At 40.0% G+C, this 22,233-nt stretch overlaps 1 protein-coding gene across 6 annotated transcripts in view; it reads left to right on the forward strand.

Annotated features, from left to right (window-relative positions):
- Positions 1–22,233, forward strand: part of SULF1 (sulfatase 1) — a 120,066-nt gene that overhangs the window by 52,149 nt on the left and 45,684 nt on the right. For 4 of the 6 annotated variants that reach the window (XM_027638444.1, XM_027638447.1, XM_027638448.1 and 1 more), the window contains 3 exons: positions 3,811–3,870; positions 4,191–4,424; positions 9,914–10,153. In XM_027638444.1, the coding sequence (XP_027494245.1) occupies positions 4,253–4,424; positions 9,914–10,153 (412 nt within the window). In that variant the 5' untranslated portion in view covers positions 3,811–3,870; positions 4,191–4,252. Of the gene's footprint in view, positions 1–2,539; positions 2,596–3,296; positions 3,331–3,810; positions 3,871–4,190; positions 4,425–9,913; positions 10,154–22,233 lie in introns of those variants that run through there. The other 2 variants (XM_027638445.1, XM_027638446.1) reach the window with 2 other exon arrangements.

Genomic DNA, 22,233 nt, shown 5'->3' on the forward strand with positions numbered 1-22,233 from the left:
TATTATTATTATTATTATTATTATTATTATTATTATTATTATTATTACCACTGTTTCCTTTATTGGCCATAGTTGATCCATTTTTGTTTCTAATGAAAGACCACTAGAGCAGTGGACCTTAACCTATGACTTTGGATAATGTGATGTCCTCAATGTTCATGCTCAAAAGAAAACACCAACACCATGGTACAGAGAAGATAAAGTTGTTTGCCCTTTGTTACCCCTTCATCGTGAATTACTGATGTGGGGCATTGCACAGCACATAGTACGGGGGATGGACATATGTCCAGTATACTCACTCATTATCCCAAAGTTTGATTTCAGATTTACAAACAAGAAATCTGTTTATGTAAGCCAGATCCCCTGTGCAAGATTATGTGGAAGCCACATTTGTAGAATATTAAATATAATAAGTCCATATATCTTTAAAGCCTGTAATGGAGTATTCTTGTGGATGCTCAGTGCCCTATTTCATAAAAAAAAAGTGTATGATTATGGACAGATTTTTACTGGCCAAACACAAAATGGCATTTTAAGTGAACAGAGCAAAAATGTGGACATGAAAACAAAGTGGAAAATGCTCTTTTTTGAATACTGTCTGTCTTTGGTGTCTTCCAAATTAAGCACTTTCAGTCAATGCACTGAAAAATCTTGAACAGTTCTTGATCAAAATGAGTATAAAATCTACAGTTTCAAAAGATATTGTTCTACCTGTTGCTTTTCTTCTTAGTTACTGCACAATACTCTCTTAACAGACCTAGAAATAAAGTCTTTGTAATTTTTATGCTGCATTACACAAGTGGCACTGCAGCCTTTCTTTGCAGTGCCCTGCCAATGTGATTCAAGTTTTGTGAGTAATTAATTCTCCATGCCGACAAGTCCTTGAACTGTCTGTTAAAATACTAGCAGCATAGAAACAACTAAAGATTGGAGTTTCCTGATTTTATCCCTTGAAAGGTGATTGCAAACTATGAATTTCTACTCCTGTGGGGAAAAAAAAAAAAGAATGACAGAAAGAAAAAATTATATCCAGATGATGAAAAGCAGTTTCTTTGGATTTCTCTGGTTTTCTTTATTTGCTGACTACATTTCAGTTGTCAAGGGTATCTTATATAGGAAAAATATACTTTAAATTTCACCAATAGCACTTGTTCATTTGGCTAGAGTAAAGCATTTTATAGTACCATCTTGATTTCTGAACACTGTACAAAAAAGTTTGTTTGCCTCCCCATGTAAAATTGAAAAGGTCCTTTTTAGAATTTCTCCTGGTTTTGTCTGTTTCTCAAGACAAATTGCAGTGTCTGCAGGGGCTCTTATAGGCTACCAGCCATGGATCCACTGCAAACATTGCAGCCTTGTCTTCCCTTGCAAGCTATCAAGCCTGTATTTGGGCAGTTTTCTTTACTTCATTTCCTTCTAGGACTGGGAAGCAGGCTGTACAAGAAAAAGTTGTCAAAGATTACTTCTTGATAAAGATTTGCCATATGCAAAACTGAAATATGAGCAACAAAACGTGTCATTACTGTGCTCTTCTGCAAGAACCGTTCAGTGAAACTTGAATAATTAATTTTATATGTGTAGATCCATCCTGATAATTTTCTTTTAACCATCAATAAGAAAAAATTACAGTTGGAAAAGAAACCTTCCCACTGTTTTTTCTAGAAAAAACTTGCCAAAGGTGGCTCCAACTCTCTACAGGAAAAGGATTTTTTTTTTAACTAAATAATATAGACTAGAGAGGGTGAAAATGAAGAATACTTGTTAATGTCCATTTGGATTAGTGTAAATTTTGTTAGCAGTAAAGTGTAATTATCAGAAACTTGCAGTTTCATATGGTAGGGGATTATTCGAACATGTTGGTGCCAATGTTTGCTCAGCACAGTCAGGATGACTGCACTTTCTGGGTCAGCATTATCTGTAAAACTTTACTGTACCGTACAACTGAGGTAAGAAACTAAACACTAAGTCTCACTTCACATAGGCTTTTGTGCTTTGTGATATGAGTCAAAGTTTCGCTATTTAAAGATCAGACATTTAGAGACCTTGTATTTCTGCTTTTGCACCAAGAGCATGTGGTATCTGGTGTCTGTCAGAAGGTTGACTTCTCCAGTAACCCTGATCTTCAGGGCTTTTGTCAGTTTTCATGTGACTTAAGAACAAATACATGGAAACTGAACTATTTTTAAAAGTCTGTCCAGACAAATTACAGACTTCCAGTTACTTATCTGAATGTTGTGTAATCACTGAAATAGCATTTAAGGTTTAATGGTGATCCCCTGTATTGACTTTGCAGTGCTGTAATGTTAGTGTAAGGCTGGAGTGTTTGTTGGTGCAGAGACAATGAAAGACAAGATTTCTCTGCCACTGATGCTTGGATTTTCCTTTTAAAGACATTCACACTCTTCTGGTGTAATTACAGCCTGCCAGAGTGAGGAGCATGAAACTGTTTAGCTTGTGAAGCTTAAAATAAAAGGTGTATGTGGAAACAAGAACACGATCCTTTTTCTAGCCGTCCAGCACCAAGTCCCATCCCCTCCCTCTCCCGTGGCTTCTTCCCCTGAAATTTAGAGCATCTTCCTATTAGCGCATTTTTAGGTGAGTGATGAGGCCCTTTTTGTCTTCTGTCTTGCTCTCATTAAATTATTTCTGTTTATTAATCTGTTTGCAGTTCATGTTGCATGTCTGAATATGAAGTCTCAGGTGTGGGTGCACAGATCTCCTCGTGATTTATGCTCCATTATGCTAATTATATAAGGCACACCCCAGTTCCCATGCAGTCTTCCCCTTGGGCAGAATTCTGGATTGTTCTTGGGCTTGGGTGGTTTTTTGAGTTTTTTTTAATTGACCGATATCACCATGCTTTATCCATAGTCCCACAATAAAAACAGGAGAAACGTATGTGGCAGGTCAATACCCTGGAGGGAACAGGCATGACTCCATGGTTTCCTTCCCTCCCCCTTCCTTTTTGCCCCTAGATATTCCCTCCCTTCCCTTGTGTTACAGAACCGCTTTGCAGAGCTTCAGTCAGTAATGCCAAAAATGTTAAAGTATAAGTGGCTGCCCCTTCCTCCCCAGACCAATCAGTCATTTTCAGTCACAGGTTTAAATCTGCTGCAGCAAAGCCAAGCCTCTGTTCTTGCAGCAGGTCTTACAAAAGCAAGTCTGTTTGACTGACAGGCACGGAGTGAGGGTTCTAATAACATAGTGAGCCAAGTCAGGAAGTGGAGTGTCGAGGACGAGACTGTGGCAGAGGTACTGTGCATTATGGATGAGGCACTCAGGTCTGTCGTTGATTGACTGAGGGATGGTTACGCTCCTTCACAATGCTGGGTAAGATCATGTGGACTGTCACTTAATATGAGCTTTCTTGTCAGTGAGAAGATGACTTTTCATGTAGTGATCCAATGCAGATTGCAAATGAGAACCATGCTCTCCCCTCTGCTTTTTAAGGGTTTAGTCGCTCATGCAGGTGAGTTAAAATAGCTTTATTGCTTGCCAGGTGTCATACTCTGGAATTAACTCTTATTCTCAGAATCTCACTATAAATCTGACTATATATGTTGGAAAAGCACCTGTGTCTGATGACGTGAGATGTATGTCCTTTATCTCTAGCAGCCAAGGTACCACCTAACCCCTGCATAGGTATGGTATTAAATTAAGTAGGAGAGTTAGGGGGAATGCAATTTTTTTTCTGCTCTTTTCTTTCAGTACAGAAAAAGAAGGTGTAACAAACAGTTCTGCAGACTTTGAAGCACAGCCACAGTACTGAGGTCTCTGACTGACAAGCCTTCTGCTTTCTCCTTTTCACAGGGCTCCTCCTACAGATGTTCTGAACACGTCTGCGTCCCGGCAATTTTTTACTGCGCTCAGGTACTGAATATATGGAACAAGCTACATAAAAAGAAGCGTGGGGTGTGGGAGAAGAAGCACTGTGAGGAGTATACCAGAAGTCATGCCTACAAAATGCAGGCAATGGCATGACTTCAAGCAAAAATTTTTTGAGAAAGCATAGTTGCAGAATGACTGAGTTTATTCCTAGAAAATGACAGAATAAACCTCTTATTCGACTATATAGCTTATAATCATGTTAAATGGTATGTGTGAGACTTGACTTCCCTAAGTGTCATCCTTTCACTGTATGACTGGAAGTTTATTTATTACTTGAACGGAATTTCTTTTTGTTCCTACAGGCTTGAAAACTAGAGCTCAGACACTTCTGGATCAGTCTTTTCATTGAAATACTGGAACTACTATGAAGTCTTCTTGGTTTGCACTCATCTTGGCAGTGCTCAGTACTGAATTGTTAACAAGTCAGTGTTCCACCATCAAATCCCCAAGATTCAGAGGACGTGTGCAGCAGGAGCGAAAAAATATCAGACCAAATATCATCCTTGTACTCACAGATGATCAAGATGTGGAGCTAGGTGAGAAATAATTGTTATTTGCTACTACATTTTGTCATGTGTCTTGCAGTAATTTCTACCAAGCAAAAAGTATTTTAAATTCAGAGAAGGTCCTGGTCCTGAAACAATATTAGAGCATGGGATAAGTTTGGAAAATGAGTTAACAAATATTATTTAATGGCATTCATCACATTTGGTTATAGACTGTAGGAAGTACATGCTTATCAAAATCCACCAAAATCCACCAAGGAAGGCTTTAATCACCACCACAAAAGGATTTAATAATGCATGCAAGGACATACAGGTAAAAAACTTGCATCAAAAGCCTTTTCTCACTTTATGACTTTCTGTAGCATTTAAAAATTTGAGCCTAATGAGGTCAACCTTTCCCTCAGTGCTATATAGGTATCTCTATCTCCATATATTCGTCACAGGCATGTGTGTCATCTGACATGTTTATGCACACAGACAAACAGGTCTGGTTTCAGGACATAATATTTCTGTGCATTATATTAAGTATTATACATTATTGACTATTTAAAATCCATCTTTAAGACTATTCCCTATGTATAAAATATGATAGTTTTACTTCCACAAGTATACTAAATATCTGAGCACAACCTGGACATACTAGCCAGAATTGATTTTCACATATTCTTCTTAAAGTGGAAAAAGTTAAAACAACTTGGATGATGTTCCAGGAGGCCTTTGAATGTTTTCCATTAAGTAAGTTAGAAAGATATTAATGGTAGTTATGCATATAGCTGATTTTTTGGTTCACTGCTCGAAATAAAAAATCAAGGAGAGAAAGAGGATCATTTTAGGTTACCCCCAAGCAAATATTTTGGGTTTGGGGTTGAAATGTGAGATCAAGAAGGTGAAAAAATGGCAAATTAATTTGAAATGAAATCCTGCCTTCTTAGATTTTTTTTTTTATGAAAGTCATATTTTTAACAGAAGTATAGTGAATTTCTAAATAAAATGACATATGACTTTGGAAAATAAAAATGCTTCATTCCAGGAAACTTAGAAGAGTTCATTTGTTCTAGAATCACACACTTTCAAGCAGAAAGTTGTAGAAAAAAATTGGTCTGGATCTAAAAGTGATTCTTTAGTTGCTAGCATTTTTGTATTTGCCATGATGCAATAATAATTTCACAGCCCTTCAGGGTTCTGAGAACATAATTAATAAGCTATATTTTGTGACTGAGTGTTGGTGCTTTTATGCAGCAGAACTTCAAAACCAGGCCTTTAGATCTGAGCGCATCTTATCTTTTTTTATTTCCCACTCTTTCAAACGTCTGCTCTGTTTAGCCATGCTGCATAATGAATAGCTGTTCCCAGCTCTATTTTTGGCCTAAAATACAGCTTTTACAATAGGAATGCACTTTTTCTTGATAGAGTCATTCTGAAAAATTTCGTTAAAAGGGTCAAGTCATTTCTTCCTTTTTTGTGGTCTGAAAGAGCCTGCTTTCTCCAGGGCACTAGGGAAGGTAGCTCAGCAGACACACGTCTCTGAACAGTGTTACCATCTTGCTGTCTTCAGTCTTGCAAGAAGGTTTGCAAGTGGTGAAGGAAAAGGAAGGATGTGGCAAGTCACTTTGTTCATACTGGGAGCTCCTCTCTTTGAAAGCTGCTCTAAATGTTCACAGGGCATGCTGGCCCCCATCAGCAGGCAGCTGAGCCGTAGCCTGGGTGTGTATGCATTCTCACTGCATTGAATAAAGACACAGGTTTCCCCTTTTCATAGATCATTTCACAGGAAACAGGATTCAGCCCCAAGACTTACTGTACCGCATTATTCACACTTCTGATAATAAATCATTCCACATATTCGAAAAATAAAGGCAAACTGTTTTCCATGTGTGAATTTTCCCCCTGCTCCTCATTGTTTCCTAAGAAAAATCTTAAATTTCGCAAAGGTCACTGGGAAGTAACACTTTCTGCCACAAACAGAATAAAACTTAGGTATTGGTATCCAAAAATCACAAGACTGAAAGTCTCTCAATATGGATTATTTGCTACTATATTCCCAGAACGAACATTTCTAAAAGCTAGTCTAAACTAATGCCTTAACATAAAAGTATGTTATAGACTTCAATCAGGAAGGATTTGTCTCCAGAGTGTGTATAAACATTGAACCAAAATACTCATCTGCCTGAGAGCAAATGATATACAGAGGAGTTAGCCAAAGTAAAATTTGCAAGAAACAAGGAATGTGCATTTGGTTAGTGCTCAAAGCATAGGAATATACACATCTTCCTATTGATCTGCACCATCCCCTTGAGTTTTGCATTCTGAGTGCAAAGAAGTTCAGCAGAGTTACTGCCTCATTCCATTTATCAGATAAAACCCACAAATTGCTCGACAACTCCAGTCACTTCCTACCTATGCTAGGAGAAATGTGTCACAGAGGAAGGATATTGTAGATCTGGTAGATGGCAACTTAAGTGGCGTGAAGCCACCTGGCCCACAGCTCTTGAAGAAACTGCGCAGATACTTGGGCTCTAATGCTGGGAAATTAGTTCTTAAATTGTGCCACCATGCACTTTCTTCCTGCAAGATCCTGAGGGTAGAGAAATAACTGTCCAATACTGAGGCAAATCGGCATCTTGCTCAAGGCAAAGCATCAGCTCCCAGAACCCAGAACTGCTTCCCTGATAGAGACAACATGCTAAGGCTTTCAGGGCAATGGCCCCACCTCCTACTGGGTTCAGGTCTGTACTCTGTTCAGTCCAACATTTTGCTCACACTTTAGTCTCTTCCCCAGTCTTCCAGATTCTCTTTTCATTTGCACACATCAGTACCTCAAAACATGACCCCCCCAATTGCTCTTATAATCCTCACTGTAAATAATATCTTCCATGTCAGAAAGAAGTCAAAACTAATGAATGTGTTGATAATTCCAGTGTTTCTAACCCTTGCTAACAGCCTAATGTACCATCCAGTGAAATCCATATAAACCATCCAAGTAGAGCTGGGTGAAGAGGTCACAGTATCATCTAGATACATCACATCAGGCATAATTTACCTGGTTTGCTTTCCATCTTCACTAGAACTAAAGCACTAAAACACATAAGCTGAAAAAATGGGGAAATGTGCTGAGATCTGAGAAAGTCTATTACCTTCCTGGAGCCTTGCATACAATGCGTATAAGGACAAGGTGGCTCCTGTCTATCCCTTTGTAGAGATGCCCACCTGTGATGAAAATCCCTGGCAACTTTAAGACTTGATACGAAACCTTGGTTACCAAACATATTTCTTGATAGATGAGGATAGACTGAGAAATGACACTGAATTTCTTGCCTGACAAAACTTGCTAACTTCTGTGTCCAAAGTGGCCATTCCCGGTTATCTGGTTCCCCTCAGGTGCTCCCCAGTCGGTCATGGAGAGCGCTGACAGACAGTGCCTGAGTACATATGCCCTGAAGACTGTGGGCCAGATGGTAAAGAGCACAAGCTGTGAGGAGAGCTACAGACAGAAAAGGATTATAACTCATATCAGCAAGTTTTATCTCCTACTAGTGTTTTGTTTTCCAAATGAGGAAGTCTCACCTGCTTTGAAGTGCCTATTCCAGAATTTCCAGAGGGGCTAAATCTATTATCAGTGTCAATAAGTGCATACCTGGAGGGAAAACTTAGTCATAAACAGCAGGTTTGCAAGAGCAGAGGACTGACAAGCTGGAAGAATAAGGAAGTACTCTAACAGCTACTCATTTATAATACATAGAAGCAGAAAAGTGCAGATCAGCTCTACTGCAGTTACCATGCATTAAGGTGCCTGAATAGTGCACTTTCTATATGAGCACCTCAAAGCACTTTACAGCTGACTTCTCAGTAATAAACTGTGACTTTTCAAAAATGGAAGATTTGTGACCAAAAGAAAACAAAACAAAACAAAAAGAAAAAGTCAGCCTGGGGTCTGAGATAAAGAGATGTAGAACAAGGACAATCTCAGCAACTCAGTGAAATGCTCCCATTCAAGTAAATGGAGACCTTTTGTGCTCAGGGACCTCAGAGACTGTGCTCAGTTACTCTCCTACTTCTCTATGTCCCTAAGTACATGGGATTCAGGAAAGCAAAAATGCAGATGTTCTGCATTTGAAAAATAACGGCTGTGAAAGAGGAAGAATCTAAAATTATGGTGACTTATATGCACGGTATTAAATTTATCCTTAAGGACACAGGCCCTGGCATTTCACAATGAAATGCTGAAGAGCCTACTGCCTCTTCCCTTTTTTAAACAAATATTTTTTATACAAAAGTTTTCATATTCAGCACCAACTCCTTAGCCCAAAACCAAAACAGAGCATGCTTAACTTGACTAGTAAAATAATTTGTAATATTTTACTGCTCACACCTAAAGTTGAGCTTCCTTGGGAGTTTTATGGTTTTGCAGACATCAATTGCTTTAAAATATTTTTTAATTTGATTTTCAAGCAACACAAATTAAATCATCAAGAAAAACTCTTGTTCTATTACTGGAATCAATGGATTTAAATGTAAAACAACTACCGTCAACTGTGCAAAATTTTAAAATCAAAGATAAAGAAAATAGAATTCCAGAAACCATTTTTTACCACCAAAATTGTGCAGGTATTACAATTCACAAACCTGTTTCCTGGGTACATACTGACTTATCCACAGTTGACCCTCACCCTTCAATCTCTGCTCTGTTGAATAACAAAAAGAACAAACTTTGACAGCTGTCAGCAAATACTGACAGACCCTATCTGGAGCTGTTCAGCCTTTCTGCAATCAGAAATCTGCAAGCCCTGCCTTTCTCACCTTGCTGTTCACAAAGATGTTTTGAAGGATGCAACAAATGTCTTTGTTCTTTAAACATTATCAATACAGTTTCCTGACAAAGGTGCTGCATTTTGCCAATAATTTTGCATACATACTGATCCCCAAAAACTGGTTTTGAGCATGGTGCTTTAGTTTAGGAGCCAGACATGCTGATATTGTATCCACAGAAACTTTCCTTTAGAAAAATTGCCACTTAATTCTCTCTTTCTCCTCCCTCCATCTTTCACTCCTTTCTTTACCCCATTCCTCTCTCTCTCTCTCTCTCTTTTCAGTCATCTGATAAAATTGAAAGTTTATTAACATATCCTTTGGTAATATCAGCATTTTTCATATTTTACTGGTACATCAACTAATAATTCATTCTGTGTAACGTACAGTTTTCCTACAGCTGCACTTGAAGAACTATTGACCTGTAAATTTGATACAGCTTTAACACTCTATTTCTAGATTAGTCGATATTTTAACTTTGTTTTGGAGCCTGACAAAAAAGAACTCAGTCTTTCCTGAATCCTGTAAAATATTTTTGTTGATATAATAAAAGTCTGATCTTTTCTTCTGAAATTACCCAAGCTACAGAGTAGAGCACACAGATGTTCAAAGGCAAGCTAATCACTGATACTGTACTTTTAATAGCATTACAACAGCCAATATATAAAAACAGTTTTTTACAGCACAGTGATGATCAGAACCTCTTTTTGCAGGGTCCTTGCAAGTGATGAATAAAACCAGAAGGATTATGGAGAATGGAGGAGCCTCTTTTATCAATGCATTTGTAACAACCCCAATGTGCTGCCCATCACGTTCCTCAATGCTGACTGGGAAGTATGTGCACAACCACAACATATACACCAACAACGAAAACTGCTCTTCTCCCTCATGGCAGGCTACTCATGAGCCACGTACCTTTGCTGTGTATCTCAATAACACTGGGTATAGAACAGGTAAGAGACGAATCAACAGCAGTTCTTCGTTTAAGGTGAAGTTGACATATTCAGCAGTCAGTCTCGAATCACTGCCTAAAATGAAACTGTCTGGGTTTTGGCTGAGATAGAGTTCATTGTCTTCCTAGTAGCTGGTATAGTGTTGTGGTGTGGATTTAGCACAAGAGTAATCTTGATCACCGAATCTTGATTCAGTGTGGTCACTGAAGTTTTTAGTTGTTTCTAAGTAGTGTTTATACTAACTCTAGAACTTTTCAGCATTTCATGCCCTGACAGCAAGAAGGCTGGAGGAGCACAAGAATTTGGGAGGGAACATGGCTGGGATAGCTGATCTGAACCAGCCAGAGGGATATTCCATACCCTGTGGCATCATGCTCAGTACATAAACTGTGGGAAAAGCTGGCTGGGGGCTGCTGCGTGGAAACTGGCTGTATATCAATAAGTGAGTGGTGAACAACTCTATTGTGTATGACTTAGGGGTTTGGGAGTTTTTCGAGGGGCTATTTCTCTCTCTCTTTTTGTTGTCTCCCTTTTCATTATTATTATTGTATTTTATTTCAATTGTTAAACTGTTCTTATCTCAATCCATGGATTTTCCCTACTTTCCTATTCTCCCCATCCAACTGAGATGGGAGGTGGGGAGTGAGTGAGCAACTGAACGGTATACTTAGTTCCTGCCTGGGGTTAAACCACAACAGAAGCAACTATTGTCTCAAATTGCTTATGCAGAGCAGAGGTTGAATGTTATGGAGAGGAAGGGTAGTACTGCCTGACAGTCCACATCTGCAGTAACAGCCATGTAAAGAAACTCAGTTGCAGTGAAGCAGCATATTTCACTTTTGGATGTCCCAGGTGGAAAGTAAGCTGTTGGGCAGTTAACACTTACTGTGAAAGAGGTGCATTTTAGTGGCATTGTGGGTCTGAACTGGCAGTTCCAGCCGTGATTATGGTCAGTATTATGGCCTGCTTGTGGACAGCTGCTAACAGTTATGGAAGAAGATGTCAGGGCCAGGCTGGGGACTGGTGCCAAAGACCTCACAGGAGTGGAGTGCCTGTCATGGGAGCGAAACAAGGTGAATGGTATAATTTAAACTTTGCCATGGGGCAATATTTCATTTGCATTTTCTGAAAAGGAATAGAAACATGCCTTTAAGAAGGATTGTTCTACTATGCACCAATAAGATTTGATAGTTTTCTTGTAAATTCCTGGTGGTTTTCTGTAGTCAGGAGATCCCTTTCCTGCCTACAAAGAACTCTTCTTATTCCTCTCATCTGTGCTTTGGCTTGATGTAAAACCCAATTCATTTCTGCATCACCTATGCCCTAAGATTCAATCTGTAGACATGTTCGGCTCCAGCCTGACTTCCCCTTCACAAGGTACCAGAGTTGTGCGAGGTCATCAGAGTGCAATTTGTCCAGAAGTATCGTTCAGCTACAAAGACTCCCCTTTACAGGACCAGCGAGGCACAGATTTTGGTGCCAACTGCCTTCCTTACAATGTAACTGGCAGCAAAGAGATTTGTTTCTATCAGCAGCGTAGGCACAAGAATGGATTGCTTTCAAAACATATAGCTGGCGAATGTCTCCATGCTGTCTGCTGGTCCTAAATCTCTTAATGCTGCTATATCCAGTGCTTCAAACTTATCTGACTGTTTGCCATCTTTTCTTCACCACACAGACAGTTCACTCTTTTTTCTTCCGTATCTCTGCATCTGTAGTTCTGGAGACCTTCTGCTTCCTGTGTAAAAAGCAAAACCAGACAAATCTTTAACTTCTTTGGACCTGGTGTTGGCTCTGACCCATGCGCGGAATAGTACTTCAATCTCTGTTAAGTTGGTCTCAGTGAAGTTGTCATCTGAGTACAGCACTGCTAAACCTCTTTAAAGGTTTTGAAGAAGAAAAGGAGGGAAAGGAGAATTGGCAATCACTGCTAGAAAAGGTGCTGAATTTGACCTAAAATATAAGCTTTGTCTCATGACTTATGTCTCAGAAATCCTTTCTGCTTGATAAATGGCTGCTTCATGAAGGACCTGGTTTTCATGTTCTTAAAATTTACTATCTTATTGGTTTGTCATCTTAGCTTTGCACAACTAAATGCTTCACACGTAAACTGGACAGAGCTAGTGACAGAGCTCTGTCACTAGCCCTCTCTGCCCTTCTGGGGGTAAACTGTTTTGGGCATATCTTCTGCACTGCCTTGTATTAAGAAAGCATGTGGAGATGTCCACTAAATACCGACTAGGCCCTCTTACATTGAAAGGAAAAAGGAGTCAAAAAAAAACAGAAAAGAAAAAAAGTCCTTTTCCAGAGGCAAGCAGAGAGAACATCAGGGTAGGTGAGTTTTACCAGAGGGCAGGAAGGATTAAAAGAAAACAGAAACAAATGAAAATACTTGTATGAATCTCCAATTCTGACCAAGGTACATTGTTTGACCCAAAATACCATGGCCCCAAAGATTTATCTTTCTACTCCTTGTAAGATGTGCCTACCTTCTAATTAAGCCACAATTATTTTTTTGAGGTGGTAGTTTAATTAACAGCAGAGCTTATAATATATTTTTCAAGGATACTGTTGCCTTATTAAAAAGTCATCAAAAGTGTGCTAGCCAAGTAATAATCTACACTTCACAGCTAGAAAGTTTAGTAAAATTATAATGACTCAAGAATACCTGGGAGTCAAAAATAATTGGGAGTGAAAATGAGGGAATTGTGGAGAGAGAGTGACTAAACCCCACACAGTGTAGTTGTGACTCTGTTTTGATGTTGCAGATGTTATGGGCACTTATCCTGTGCATTTCTACATGTTTTGAGAGTAAATCAGTAATGCCCTCAATGGGAAACTGAGACAGAGAAAGAGCAGTGAATGACCCAGGGCAGTCACAGTCTGGTGACAGTCCTGATAAGGCACTTGACTAGAGAGCTCCAGTCGGAATGAGACAATGTACAATACCTCCAACCTGGTACTCTGAAATGATGAGAATTTAACTCCCACTTTCTGCATGGAATCAAATTATTATATAAGTCCGTGGAAATAAAGGAGTGGGGTAGTGTTTATATAATGTCCTCACTTCTGTTTAGTCTAAATAGTTTTCAGTATCTGTAAGGCACTCACTGTCTAAACCTGCTGTAGCATTAACTAAACCCTCTGTATTGCAATTGATCACATGTGGGCAGACTGTTATGAGAGGAGTCCTGCTGAAGCCATGAGGACTCCACACAAGCACAGCAGGCCATTTAAAGAGAGGTCTGAAATGTGCGCTAATAAACTGCAGTTATAATTGGAGCCCACTGGGAAAACCTGGCAAAGAACAGAACGTTTTTTCTTTCCTTTTCTTAATTTACTCTTCTACTCTGATGTGACCTAAAGGCAATGCTGGATTTCATGGAAACATCCCTTTTTGAAGATTATACATTAGTGTTAAATCATAGGCAGGAACTGTGCTGGGCACTAGCAGGGCAGGCAATATTCAGAAGCATCCCTGCCAAACCAAAATCACTTTTGCTTCTAATTATCATTTTTAAAAATCCCTAAACATTTAAGGATTGTTTCAATGTTTACAGTTTCCCTTATTCACAAGCTGTATGCTAATGCAGAAATGAGCCAACTGCACAGCTTCTTGACTGTTAAAGTCCACAAAATTGGTAACATTAAACTAGAATTTGTAGGAAATAGACACAGTAAATAGGTAGAAAGAGAAAAGAAAGTAACTCTGGAGAGTTTCAAACAGATGACACATTTGTTTTAATTACATAGGTTCCAACTATTCATACTAGAGAGAAAAATGAGTCACACTCAAATTTTGTGGAAATTGTGAGAAAAGCTTGAGAAGTTTTTTTTTCATTTCTTAGTTTTAAATGTCAGTAGATAACCCTTCAGATACTTGGATTTAGAAATTTAATTCATAAGATTATTAGATGCAGAAGTTAGAGATTTTGCTTTGTGCTTTCCAAAGTGTCGGCTGGTTTGCTGTTCTTTCAGTCTTACACTTTCTTCACCTTCTGCTGTCCTGTTCTGTTCTGTCCCAATCCTACAACATGTAGTCTTGCCTCTCAGATGTGCCTTTTACTGTTGGCAGTTCCCACTGTGTTTCACCTACACAAACACAAAGGAAAATCCCAGGAGTGCACTACCTCAACCTTGGCTTCCTCCAGTAGGAAAGGAGAATTGTGCTACATCTTAATAATTGAGAAGTAGCCAAGCATAATCTTAGTATTTTAGAAGACAAAACCATCACATGAGAACAGTCAATATCCAGAAGACATAAATATAATTAGTATTTTATTCTTAAATAGTGTGTCATGCTTTGTATACTGCAGGATTTTACATTTTTGCCAGCTTAAGTTTCATCCCTTTGCAAATATGAAAAGAAATACAAGTTTAAAATCCTTACCCTGACTCAACATACCTACACATTCAAAGCCCTCTCTGCTTAATGTTGCTTTGTAAAATTACTACATTCAAATCCTCACTCCTCTTAGCCCTTCACAGCCAGTGAAACCATGCAGGAGAGAATGGGAATCTGTGTTGGCTCAGCAGCTGCTGACAGCCTCACAGCATCATGTCAAATGCATAGTGCTCTCCCTTTATGGAATCCCACCTGAAAGAACAGGGATCACCAAGTTAGGCAATTATTTGCTTTCACTTTTTCAAATTGTCTTTGGGAAGATGTATTTCCCAGTATTTTATTTCTTGCTCAAATGTATCAGCTGATTAGAAAAACATTCAAGAGTCACGCATGTGAGTGTTCTGAGGTCATTCTCCTCCTTTTGTGTCAAAAAAATGTTAGCATAGCAAAGGTAAGCAGCTCAAACATTAATTCCTAAATGGGTGCATTTGCAAAACTCAAAACTCAAGAAGTGACTTTACACCAAGATGCCCTTAGCTGGTATGTTTTGACATTAGTCACAGACTTCTGTGTAGTGCTGAACAGAAATGGTCACTTGGTTGACAACTAGCTAATGTGTTCAACAGTACGCATCAGCGTGTCCATTGACATCTGTCACTTATGGGTACATTTCTCAGTCTAATGACCAAAGAACTAATAAAACACAAAGATGACAGGAGACTGAAAGCTAAGGAGTATTTAAACTGTGCACCACTCCCTTCTGACACACAGGGACAAGTTAATCTTTCATAAAGGGAGCCAAAGCTATGCCTTCTGAAAGTGTAGGCAGACAATACGTTTCCTCTGGAGGCAAAGCCAGTGTGTTTCCTGTTCACAACCTTGCAGCACAAATCACTGCCAGCACATGCTATTTTTAATCTGCATCATTTCAGTGACCTAATTTGTATCCTGCCTCATGCACCCTTTCAAAGCAGAGAGAGTGGCAGAATATGATACAGAGGTGGGAATGAGTGAGCAGAGAATGAGTCCTGGTTTTCAGATTATTTTTAAAGTGAAAATGAAAAGAAAGAGAACTCTGAGCTTTCAGGTTCTTCCTTCATTGGTACAAATGAGTCTGGGAAACATCAGACATAATTTAATCTGTAAATATTTAAATAATTAAAAATATGCCACACTTTTCTGAATAATTTGCACTTTCAGTCAACAAATAAAAATGTATAAATGAAAGTGAAATATGGCAAATACATGCACACAATCCACAAAAAATGAAATGTAGAAGAGGAAAAAGGCCAAAAAGGATAACATGCAGGATTTTCTAGTTCTATGGTATCATGTGAAGTGAAACTTTTTTTGTTTTCTGTCCAGGACCTCATCAAAAACCACAGCCTATCTGCCTACTTATGCTTAAAGAAGAATTCTATGCTATTAAATATCATACAGAAAACCATACACTGAAAGACTTTTAGCAAGTTTATGTATTCAAGTGCTTCGTTTAGGAAAATCTGGGTAGAACATTGTCTGTGGAACCATTTCATCTCTTGTTCACATGGCCAAATTATAGTCTTTAACTACATAATAACATACCACTTCTTGGAGGGGGAAATTTCCTCAGTTTAAAAAGAGAGACTAGTTCTATCAAGAGATGCTGATTCTTGATTAGCATGCTGATGATGCTGGCATCTGCAGGGATGGGGGTCTCAGATCCCCTCTGCAACACTCAACGGCTCACTTGCTGAGGAACTAGGTAAAGTGGGTTTTTATCACACACATTGGGCCAGGGATGCAGCTATAGGTTTTCAGATGTCTGATTAAAGGAAGGTACCAGTGAGACTCAGGAGTCCTTTCAGACATTGTTGTGTCCTCCCTGCTGTTCGATAGCACTTCTGGCTCCCTTCGTCCTACCCTGTTAGGCAGAGCAGTGTCTACTCCTGTTTTCTCATCCCAGTTTTCTGGCCCTGTAAGACATCACCTTGGCCTCTGCTCTGAGCCTTGTCCCCCTGCTTGTCTGTCCTCAAGTCATTCCCTCTCTCCCTCCCTCCCTCCCCTCCCAGGCTCAGTCAGTTCTTGACAGACATGTCCTGTTCCCACTGCTTACCATTAGCGACCTCCTTTCCCAGCCTGATCAGCAAATCTGCTTCTCCCACCCCTCTTGTCAGTCAGTTTCTTTCTCCTTTCATTGCCCAGTTTCTTGGTTGACATTGCAAGTCCTGGGCCCCCAAGCCCCCATTGCTTTCCCCCCTCCCTTAACTCCTTTGCTGGATTCCCTGCTGTTCTCCAGACTGCTTGTCCTTATCTGGTCACCTCCTGCCCTCTGCATTTCAATCAACTTTCTCCCACCTACTGACACCACTCACAGGTGGACAGGGAATAATGTCCTGAGGTGTCCTGATTTCCCACACATGCAAATCGCAGGGTTTTTTTCAAAGGATTCTAATAGATGCCTCCTTGACAGGGAGTCCATCATGTCTTTGACAGTTTCTGCTCTCAGTGCAGAGCATGTAAGTGCTATCAAATGAAATCTCACATAATTTTTTTCAGACGTTAACCACAATTCCTTTTCCATTACTACGGTTCTCAAAGATGGCTACTGTTTGGGTTAAGAAGTTTCAAAAAATTCACCCTCAGCTGACACCCAGTGTGGAAAATTTAAGTCCAAGTACAAGAGAGTTATAAGCAGCTAAAACAGGATCTTATAATGAGAAGTGTCAGACAACATCAATACTGGAAGGTGCTACCAGCTTGGCCGATAATACAGACTTTGTTAAAGACATCACCCAGTCTAACAATTGCTGTATCAAGTTATAGGTTAATGCCTTTTGCAACTACTGAGTTTAATGTTTAATGTTTAATGATCTTTTTGGTTGCAATGGTAAACCTGGTAGCAAAGACCCACAAAGCTGGAGAACTGTGTTTAAGTTACAAGACCAGAAAGTAAGAAATCTGAATTCTTGGCAATGCCACAGGCTTCCTTCATGACTTAGATCTAGCGGAAGGTCAACCTCTTGGTGCCTCACCATATTTTTTTGGGGACAATGCTTATTTCATTTCCTGGGTGGTGCTGACATACTAATCTGGCTTTCTGCACCTCTATGATGTGATACACTAATACTCTGCAATTTTACAACAGAAGGGAAAAATCAAACTTCTCGGGTTTGAATCTATGGCTTGCATAATGGGAAGAAAGTAAGGAGGAATTTACTGGAATAATCCGGAAGCTGAAGCTATGTTGGACTCTGTCCCCAGAAGCACAGAATCACTGCGTGTCAGCCCTGAAATGTCATATAAACAGTGCTTTGCAACTCCTGTAAATGGTTTCCTGACTTTGTTAAAGGAAGTGGGCTGTCTACATAAAGCTCTTGTCTGGGTCACGGTGACTAAACCTTTCTACAGCATGCCTTTTTAGAGGTTTGGGTTTGTTTTAAATCGGAAACATTCCCATAAGCCTCAACAAATAACAAGGGTATAGAGTAAAACATACATCCTTTGATCCATGGAAGTGCAGAGATGTCTCACTAGTAGATGTAGCCCAGTTCACCTGTACTCTAATCCAGTAATGCTGACAGGAGTTAGAGGACTAACCCTATTGTGTAATACTGTAAACATTAGTCATAATTGCTTGTAAAAAATGCTGGGGAAAAATGTCCCAGGAATTATGAGAATTTGAATCACATTCAGCTCTAAGTATTCTGGCTTCAAAGTCCAGAGATCTCCTTCCTCAAATTCTCTTTGTCTTGCACTCATTGTAACTGTCTGGATCTCTCAGTCCAGTTCAGAAATCATTAGTTAATTGCTAAAGGGAAAACAAAAATTTGTATTAAGGCATCTATTCATGTTAGGTGCAAACATGTATATTCTGCAGCCCCTCCAGAGATACATAGATGTCTATTCACCATGCCATGTGTTGTTGTTTGCATAAACTTAATTGAACGTACTCATACAGAATACAATTATTCTGATATATTAAGATACACTACATGTGATTAAAAATAACAATGTGTCCTGGGAACAGTTAGCAAAACTGCCAGAATGCAGATAAAAATTGTGTTATTAAAATGCAAAAGCAGGCATTTATCTTTCTTGTTATCCCTATGGGGGCCATTACATGCAATAATGAAAAGATGTCCCTTGAAATGGCATTACTTTTTAATGAGGTTTTTACCTATTGAGTCATAATCTCCATTTTACTAATTACAAGCAGAAATGGCTTTCTAAACCCTCTAACTGCTGAGTATGAGCAGCTTTTAAAGCTGAGCCTTCCCAGTCAGTACTCAGACTTGGGCAATTCAGCAGGTGTTGGACTACACCTGAGTTAAGGATGGGGGTTGACTCTACAAGCCAAGCATGTGAAGACCCAGCGTTTGCACATCACAGTGTCAGTTGCTGGGCGGTTCTATGGCATATTCCATAGTGTTTTAGCTGTTTACAGTCCTCTGGTTAAACAGAAAACAACTAGAACACCCATCATGATTATTTGCTGATTGTTATTTGGCCCCATGGACACTACTATGCTTTCCTTTTACTCTGGCACTTGTCTTCATTCAGACCATGAAGAGCCAGACACTAAGTGCCCCAGCTGTGACTCACTCAACCTATCCTATACTCAGTGGTACTCAGAAAACCGCATGGTGCAGGGCTGAACTCTTATATTTCAGTAAAAGCCTGTCTTTTCCCTTCATCTGTATAATTACTCATATCCTCCTGAGCTTTTGACCAACAAACCAGTGTTGGTTAAAACAGTTTGGCAAATGCAATCCATTGTCACAGCCACTGGAGCTTCTGCTGGTATTTGGGGCTTTGCTACACGTTTGACATGGGAACTGGTTTACTCTGCAACAGGGGAAAACGTCTATTTCTGCAAGCTGTCATTCAGGGAGCTGCTTAAAACTTGACAGCACTGAGATTATTTTTATGATAAAATACTAAATCATTGCCAAGACAAAGGTGAATGGTTCAGGCTGTCAATCCACAGTCTCATAGCATGCACCAAAATATGGGGTTCAGGGGGCCAAAAGGGAGCTAACAAAACATTATTAAAGTTAGAAAATTAAGTAATCTAAAGTAAGGAAATTCCAAGATGAATTGGCCTCCACCAGTTCCAAGCCACCCTTTCCTTTTCTAAATTCAGTTTATCTGTTCTCATCCTTATGCCCCAGGTCATTTCATCTCTGCTTTTTATGCTGGTGGCTTTCTCTCAGGTAATAAATATCAAAAGAGAGAGGAGAGAAGGAGAAAAAGAAGCTGATGGCTCTTTGTTTTAGTGCCAAAATTGAAACTGTGGGAACCTTCTCAGGTCCATAAAGGAACACCCCATGGTGATGTTAAACTGAGAAGCTGGAGTAAGACTTTCCTAATCATCTGTGTGCTACAGTTTTTCGGAGCTTGGTCATTTTGAGACATTTTCATAGCCACCTCTGTTATTTAAAAAGGCACTACATCAAAACCTACAGACACTAGAACTTCTTAGAGAAAAGCTTGACAATGATTTTTAAATGGGCAAATCTATTTATTTTCCCCTAGCCCTTTCCTTGGAAATTGCTGAAGTGTTTGGCTAAAAGATTCCATAGAGCAAAATGCAGCCTGAGTCAGATAGCATGGAAACTATCATCACTAGTGATTGAAGTTTGGCAAGACTGTAAATAGCAGAGTCCAGGTCTCTGTATGAGTCAATCTTAATAATAGATGGGGCAATCAAACCATCTTATATGATAAATGGCCAGAACTCCCATTTCAAGCTTGAAAGCCTCTGATGATTGTGGGAGGCAGGTTGGCAGTAGAGCCCTCTACTGATGAGCGCGGCACTCAGAGATTCCCCAAGGTTGTGCAGTAGCTGCTGGTGAATCTGGAATGGCACTCGGGAGGGCTCACCTCAGATTTCCCCTGTAACCACAGACTGTCCTTGATTTTGCTTGGCTCAACAATGCTTCCTCTCTCTCAGTCACGTCACTCCCCCATACTTTTCTTCACTGCTGTCTCTCTCTGACTTCTTTTCCCCTTCTACTCGTTCCTTGGCTTCCCCTCTCATAGTATTTCAACCTTTACCCTTACACTTTCCCATGACATCTGACTGAAAATTTAACGCAGTTTAGCTGCCTTAGAGAGAGGCATGGTTTCCATTCCAGGAGAAAACAGGCTGGGCACATATTTCCTGCCCACTGTCATCCACCCTCTTCACCTCACAGTTCTTGACTTCTGGTTGGCCTCAGGAAAATAAAGGAGACAGGCTGGATTGCTTTCTTGGTGGCTTTGGGAGGAAGATCTGGAAGCCTGGTCTAGCGTCTCTAGGACTTGTTTATATGTCACATTCCACGTGGTATAGGAAAGTAAGATTATATATGACTATAATCTCTGGTTAGTGACATTTGGCAGTTCCACAGTTGGATTGCATCATATTTATGTTGCCTCAGGCAAGTCTTAATTATGAACATTTTGATTTTTCCACCAATTTTCCCAAGAATTTCCCCATGCCCACATCAATTAGATCTGAATAATTTAAGGCTTTCCACAAATGTGCTCTTTTGGTAAGATTGAATGTGTCTCAGTTGGATGTGAGGTTTTCCAATGTGACTTCATTTCCTAGTAGGAAACAAGTACGGGGGTTTGAGGTGTGTCCCATGGCCCAGCTGAGAGACAGCAGCTCTGGGCAGCAGCTCTTTGCAGGTAGGCCTGGCTGCACTCAGGGTAGGGAGTGGGGCACCGTGAGGGGTGCAGGGAGGGAAGCAGCTCTTACCTGTAAAGGGGGAGGTCTGTGTGATTCCCTCCTCTTCAGCAGTTTCTCATTTTGCAAGCACCTGGAGTACCAGTGTGCAGACTGCTGGGGACAAAGGCAGCAGAACTGCTGGCAAAGGTGACCCTCCAGGGTCTTGTAAACCTTAAGATAATTAAAGATGGAAACAGTGAAGTTACTGAGACACCCACAGAGTAACCTGCTGGGACTGAGCTGGAGATAATAAATCCCTAAAAATCCAAGTTGCGGACCTAATCAGATGTTTTGTCACCACACTTCTCAGGCAGTGGAAAAGCAGGGCAGAGCCATCTGAACTGACTATTCTATCCAGGCCACAGACCATGCATATGCAGCTAAAGACCTTCCATGCCTATCTCTCCCTAGAAGCAACACGGCTCCATTTGCCACGGTGCCATGCCAGCATTAATGCTCCTTCCCAAAGCCAGTTGGCTGGTTTTTGGTGTCTATCTTTGGCATAGGCAATCCAGACTTCCAGATATCTGGGAGCCAGCTGCATTGTGAGATTGCTTTTCTTCTTGCTTCCTTCCAGAGGAATTGACAGGAGCACTTACAAACCCTCCTGGGCCCGAACGCAAAGGCTGAAATTTTTAGTCTGAGTGGGTTCTGACTTGTCACCTAATGGAAAAAAATACAGAGAGTTTGGCAGGCCAGGTAGAGGTGCTTGACCTCCAAGCCTTTGTCTCTGTTAGTTTTGGCTTAGAGAAGATGTGGCAGTAAAGCAGGGTGGACGTTCTCTCTTGCACTACCCAAATGTGTCACAGTAGGATGGAGATCTGGACTTTTCAAACCTTTTATCAAACTAGCAAATGTAGCCAGGATAGCAAGCCCAAACTTTCAAGTTAGAAGCCGAGCTTCAAAACATCACAGAACTTGCTTAAAATCACAAGGTGTTTCTCAGATATATCCTCTGGGCACTGAGTTTTTATTCCATATTCAAGTGGAAATGAAGGGCAACATACTCTTTCTAAAAAAAAAAAAAAAAAGCCTGAA

This window comes from Corapipo altera, unplaced genomic scaffold, assembly GCF_003945725.1.
Source record: "Corapipo altera isolate COAL_440 unplaced genomic scaffold, ASM394572v1 49, whole genome shotgun sequence".
In the NCBI taxonomy this organism is placed as follows: domain Eukaryota; kingdom Metazoa; phylum Chordata; class Aves; order Passeriformes; family Pipridae; genus Corapipo; species Corapipo altera.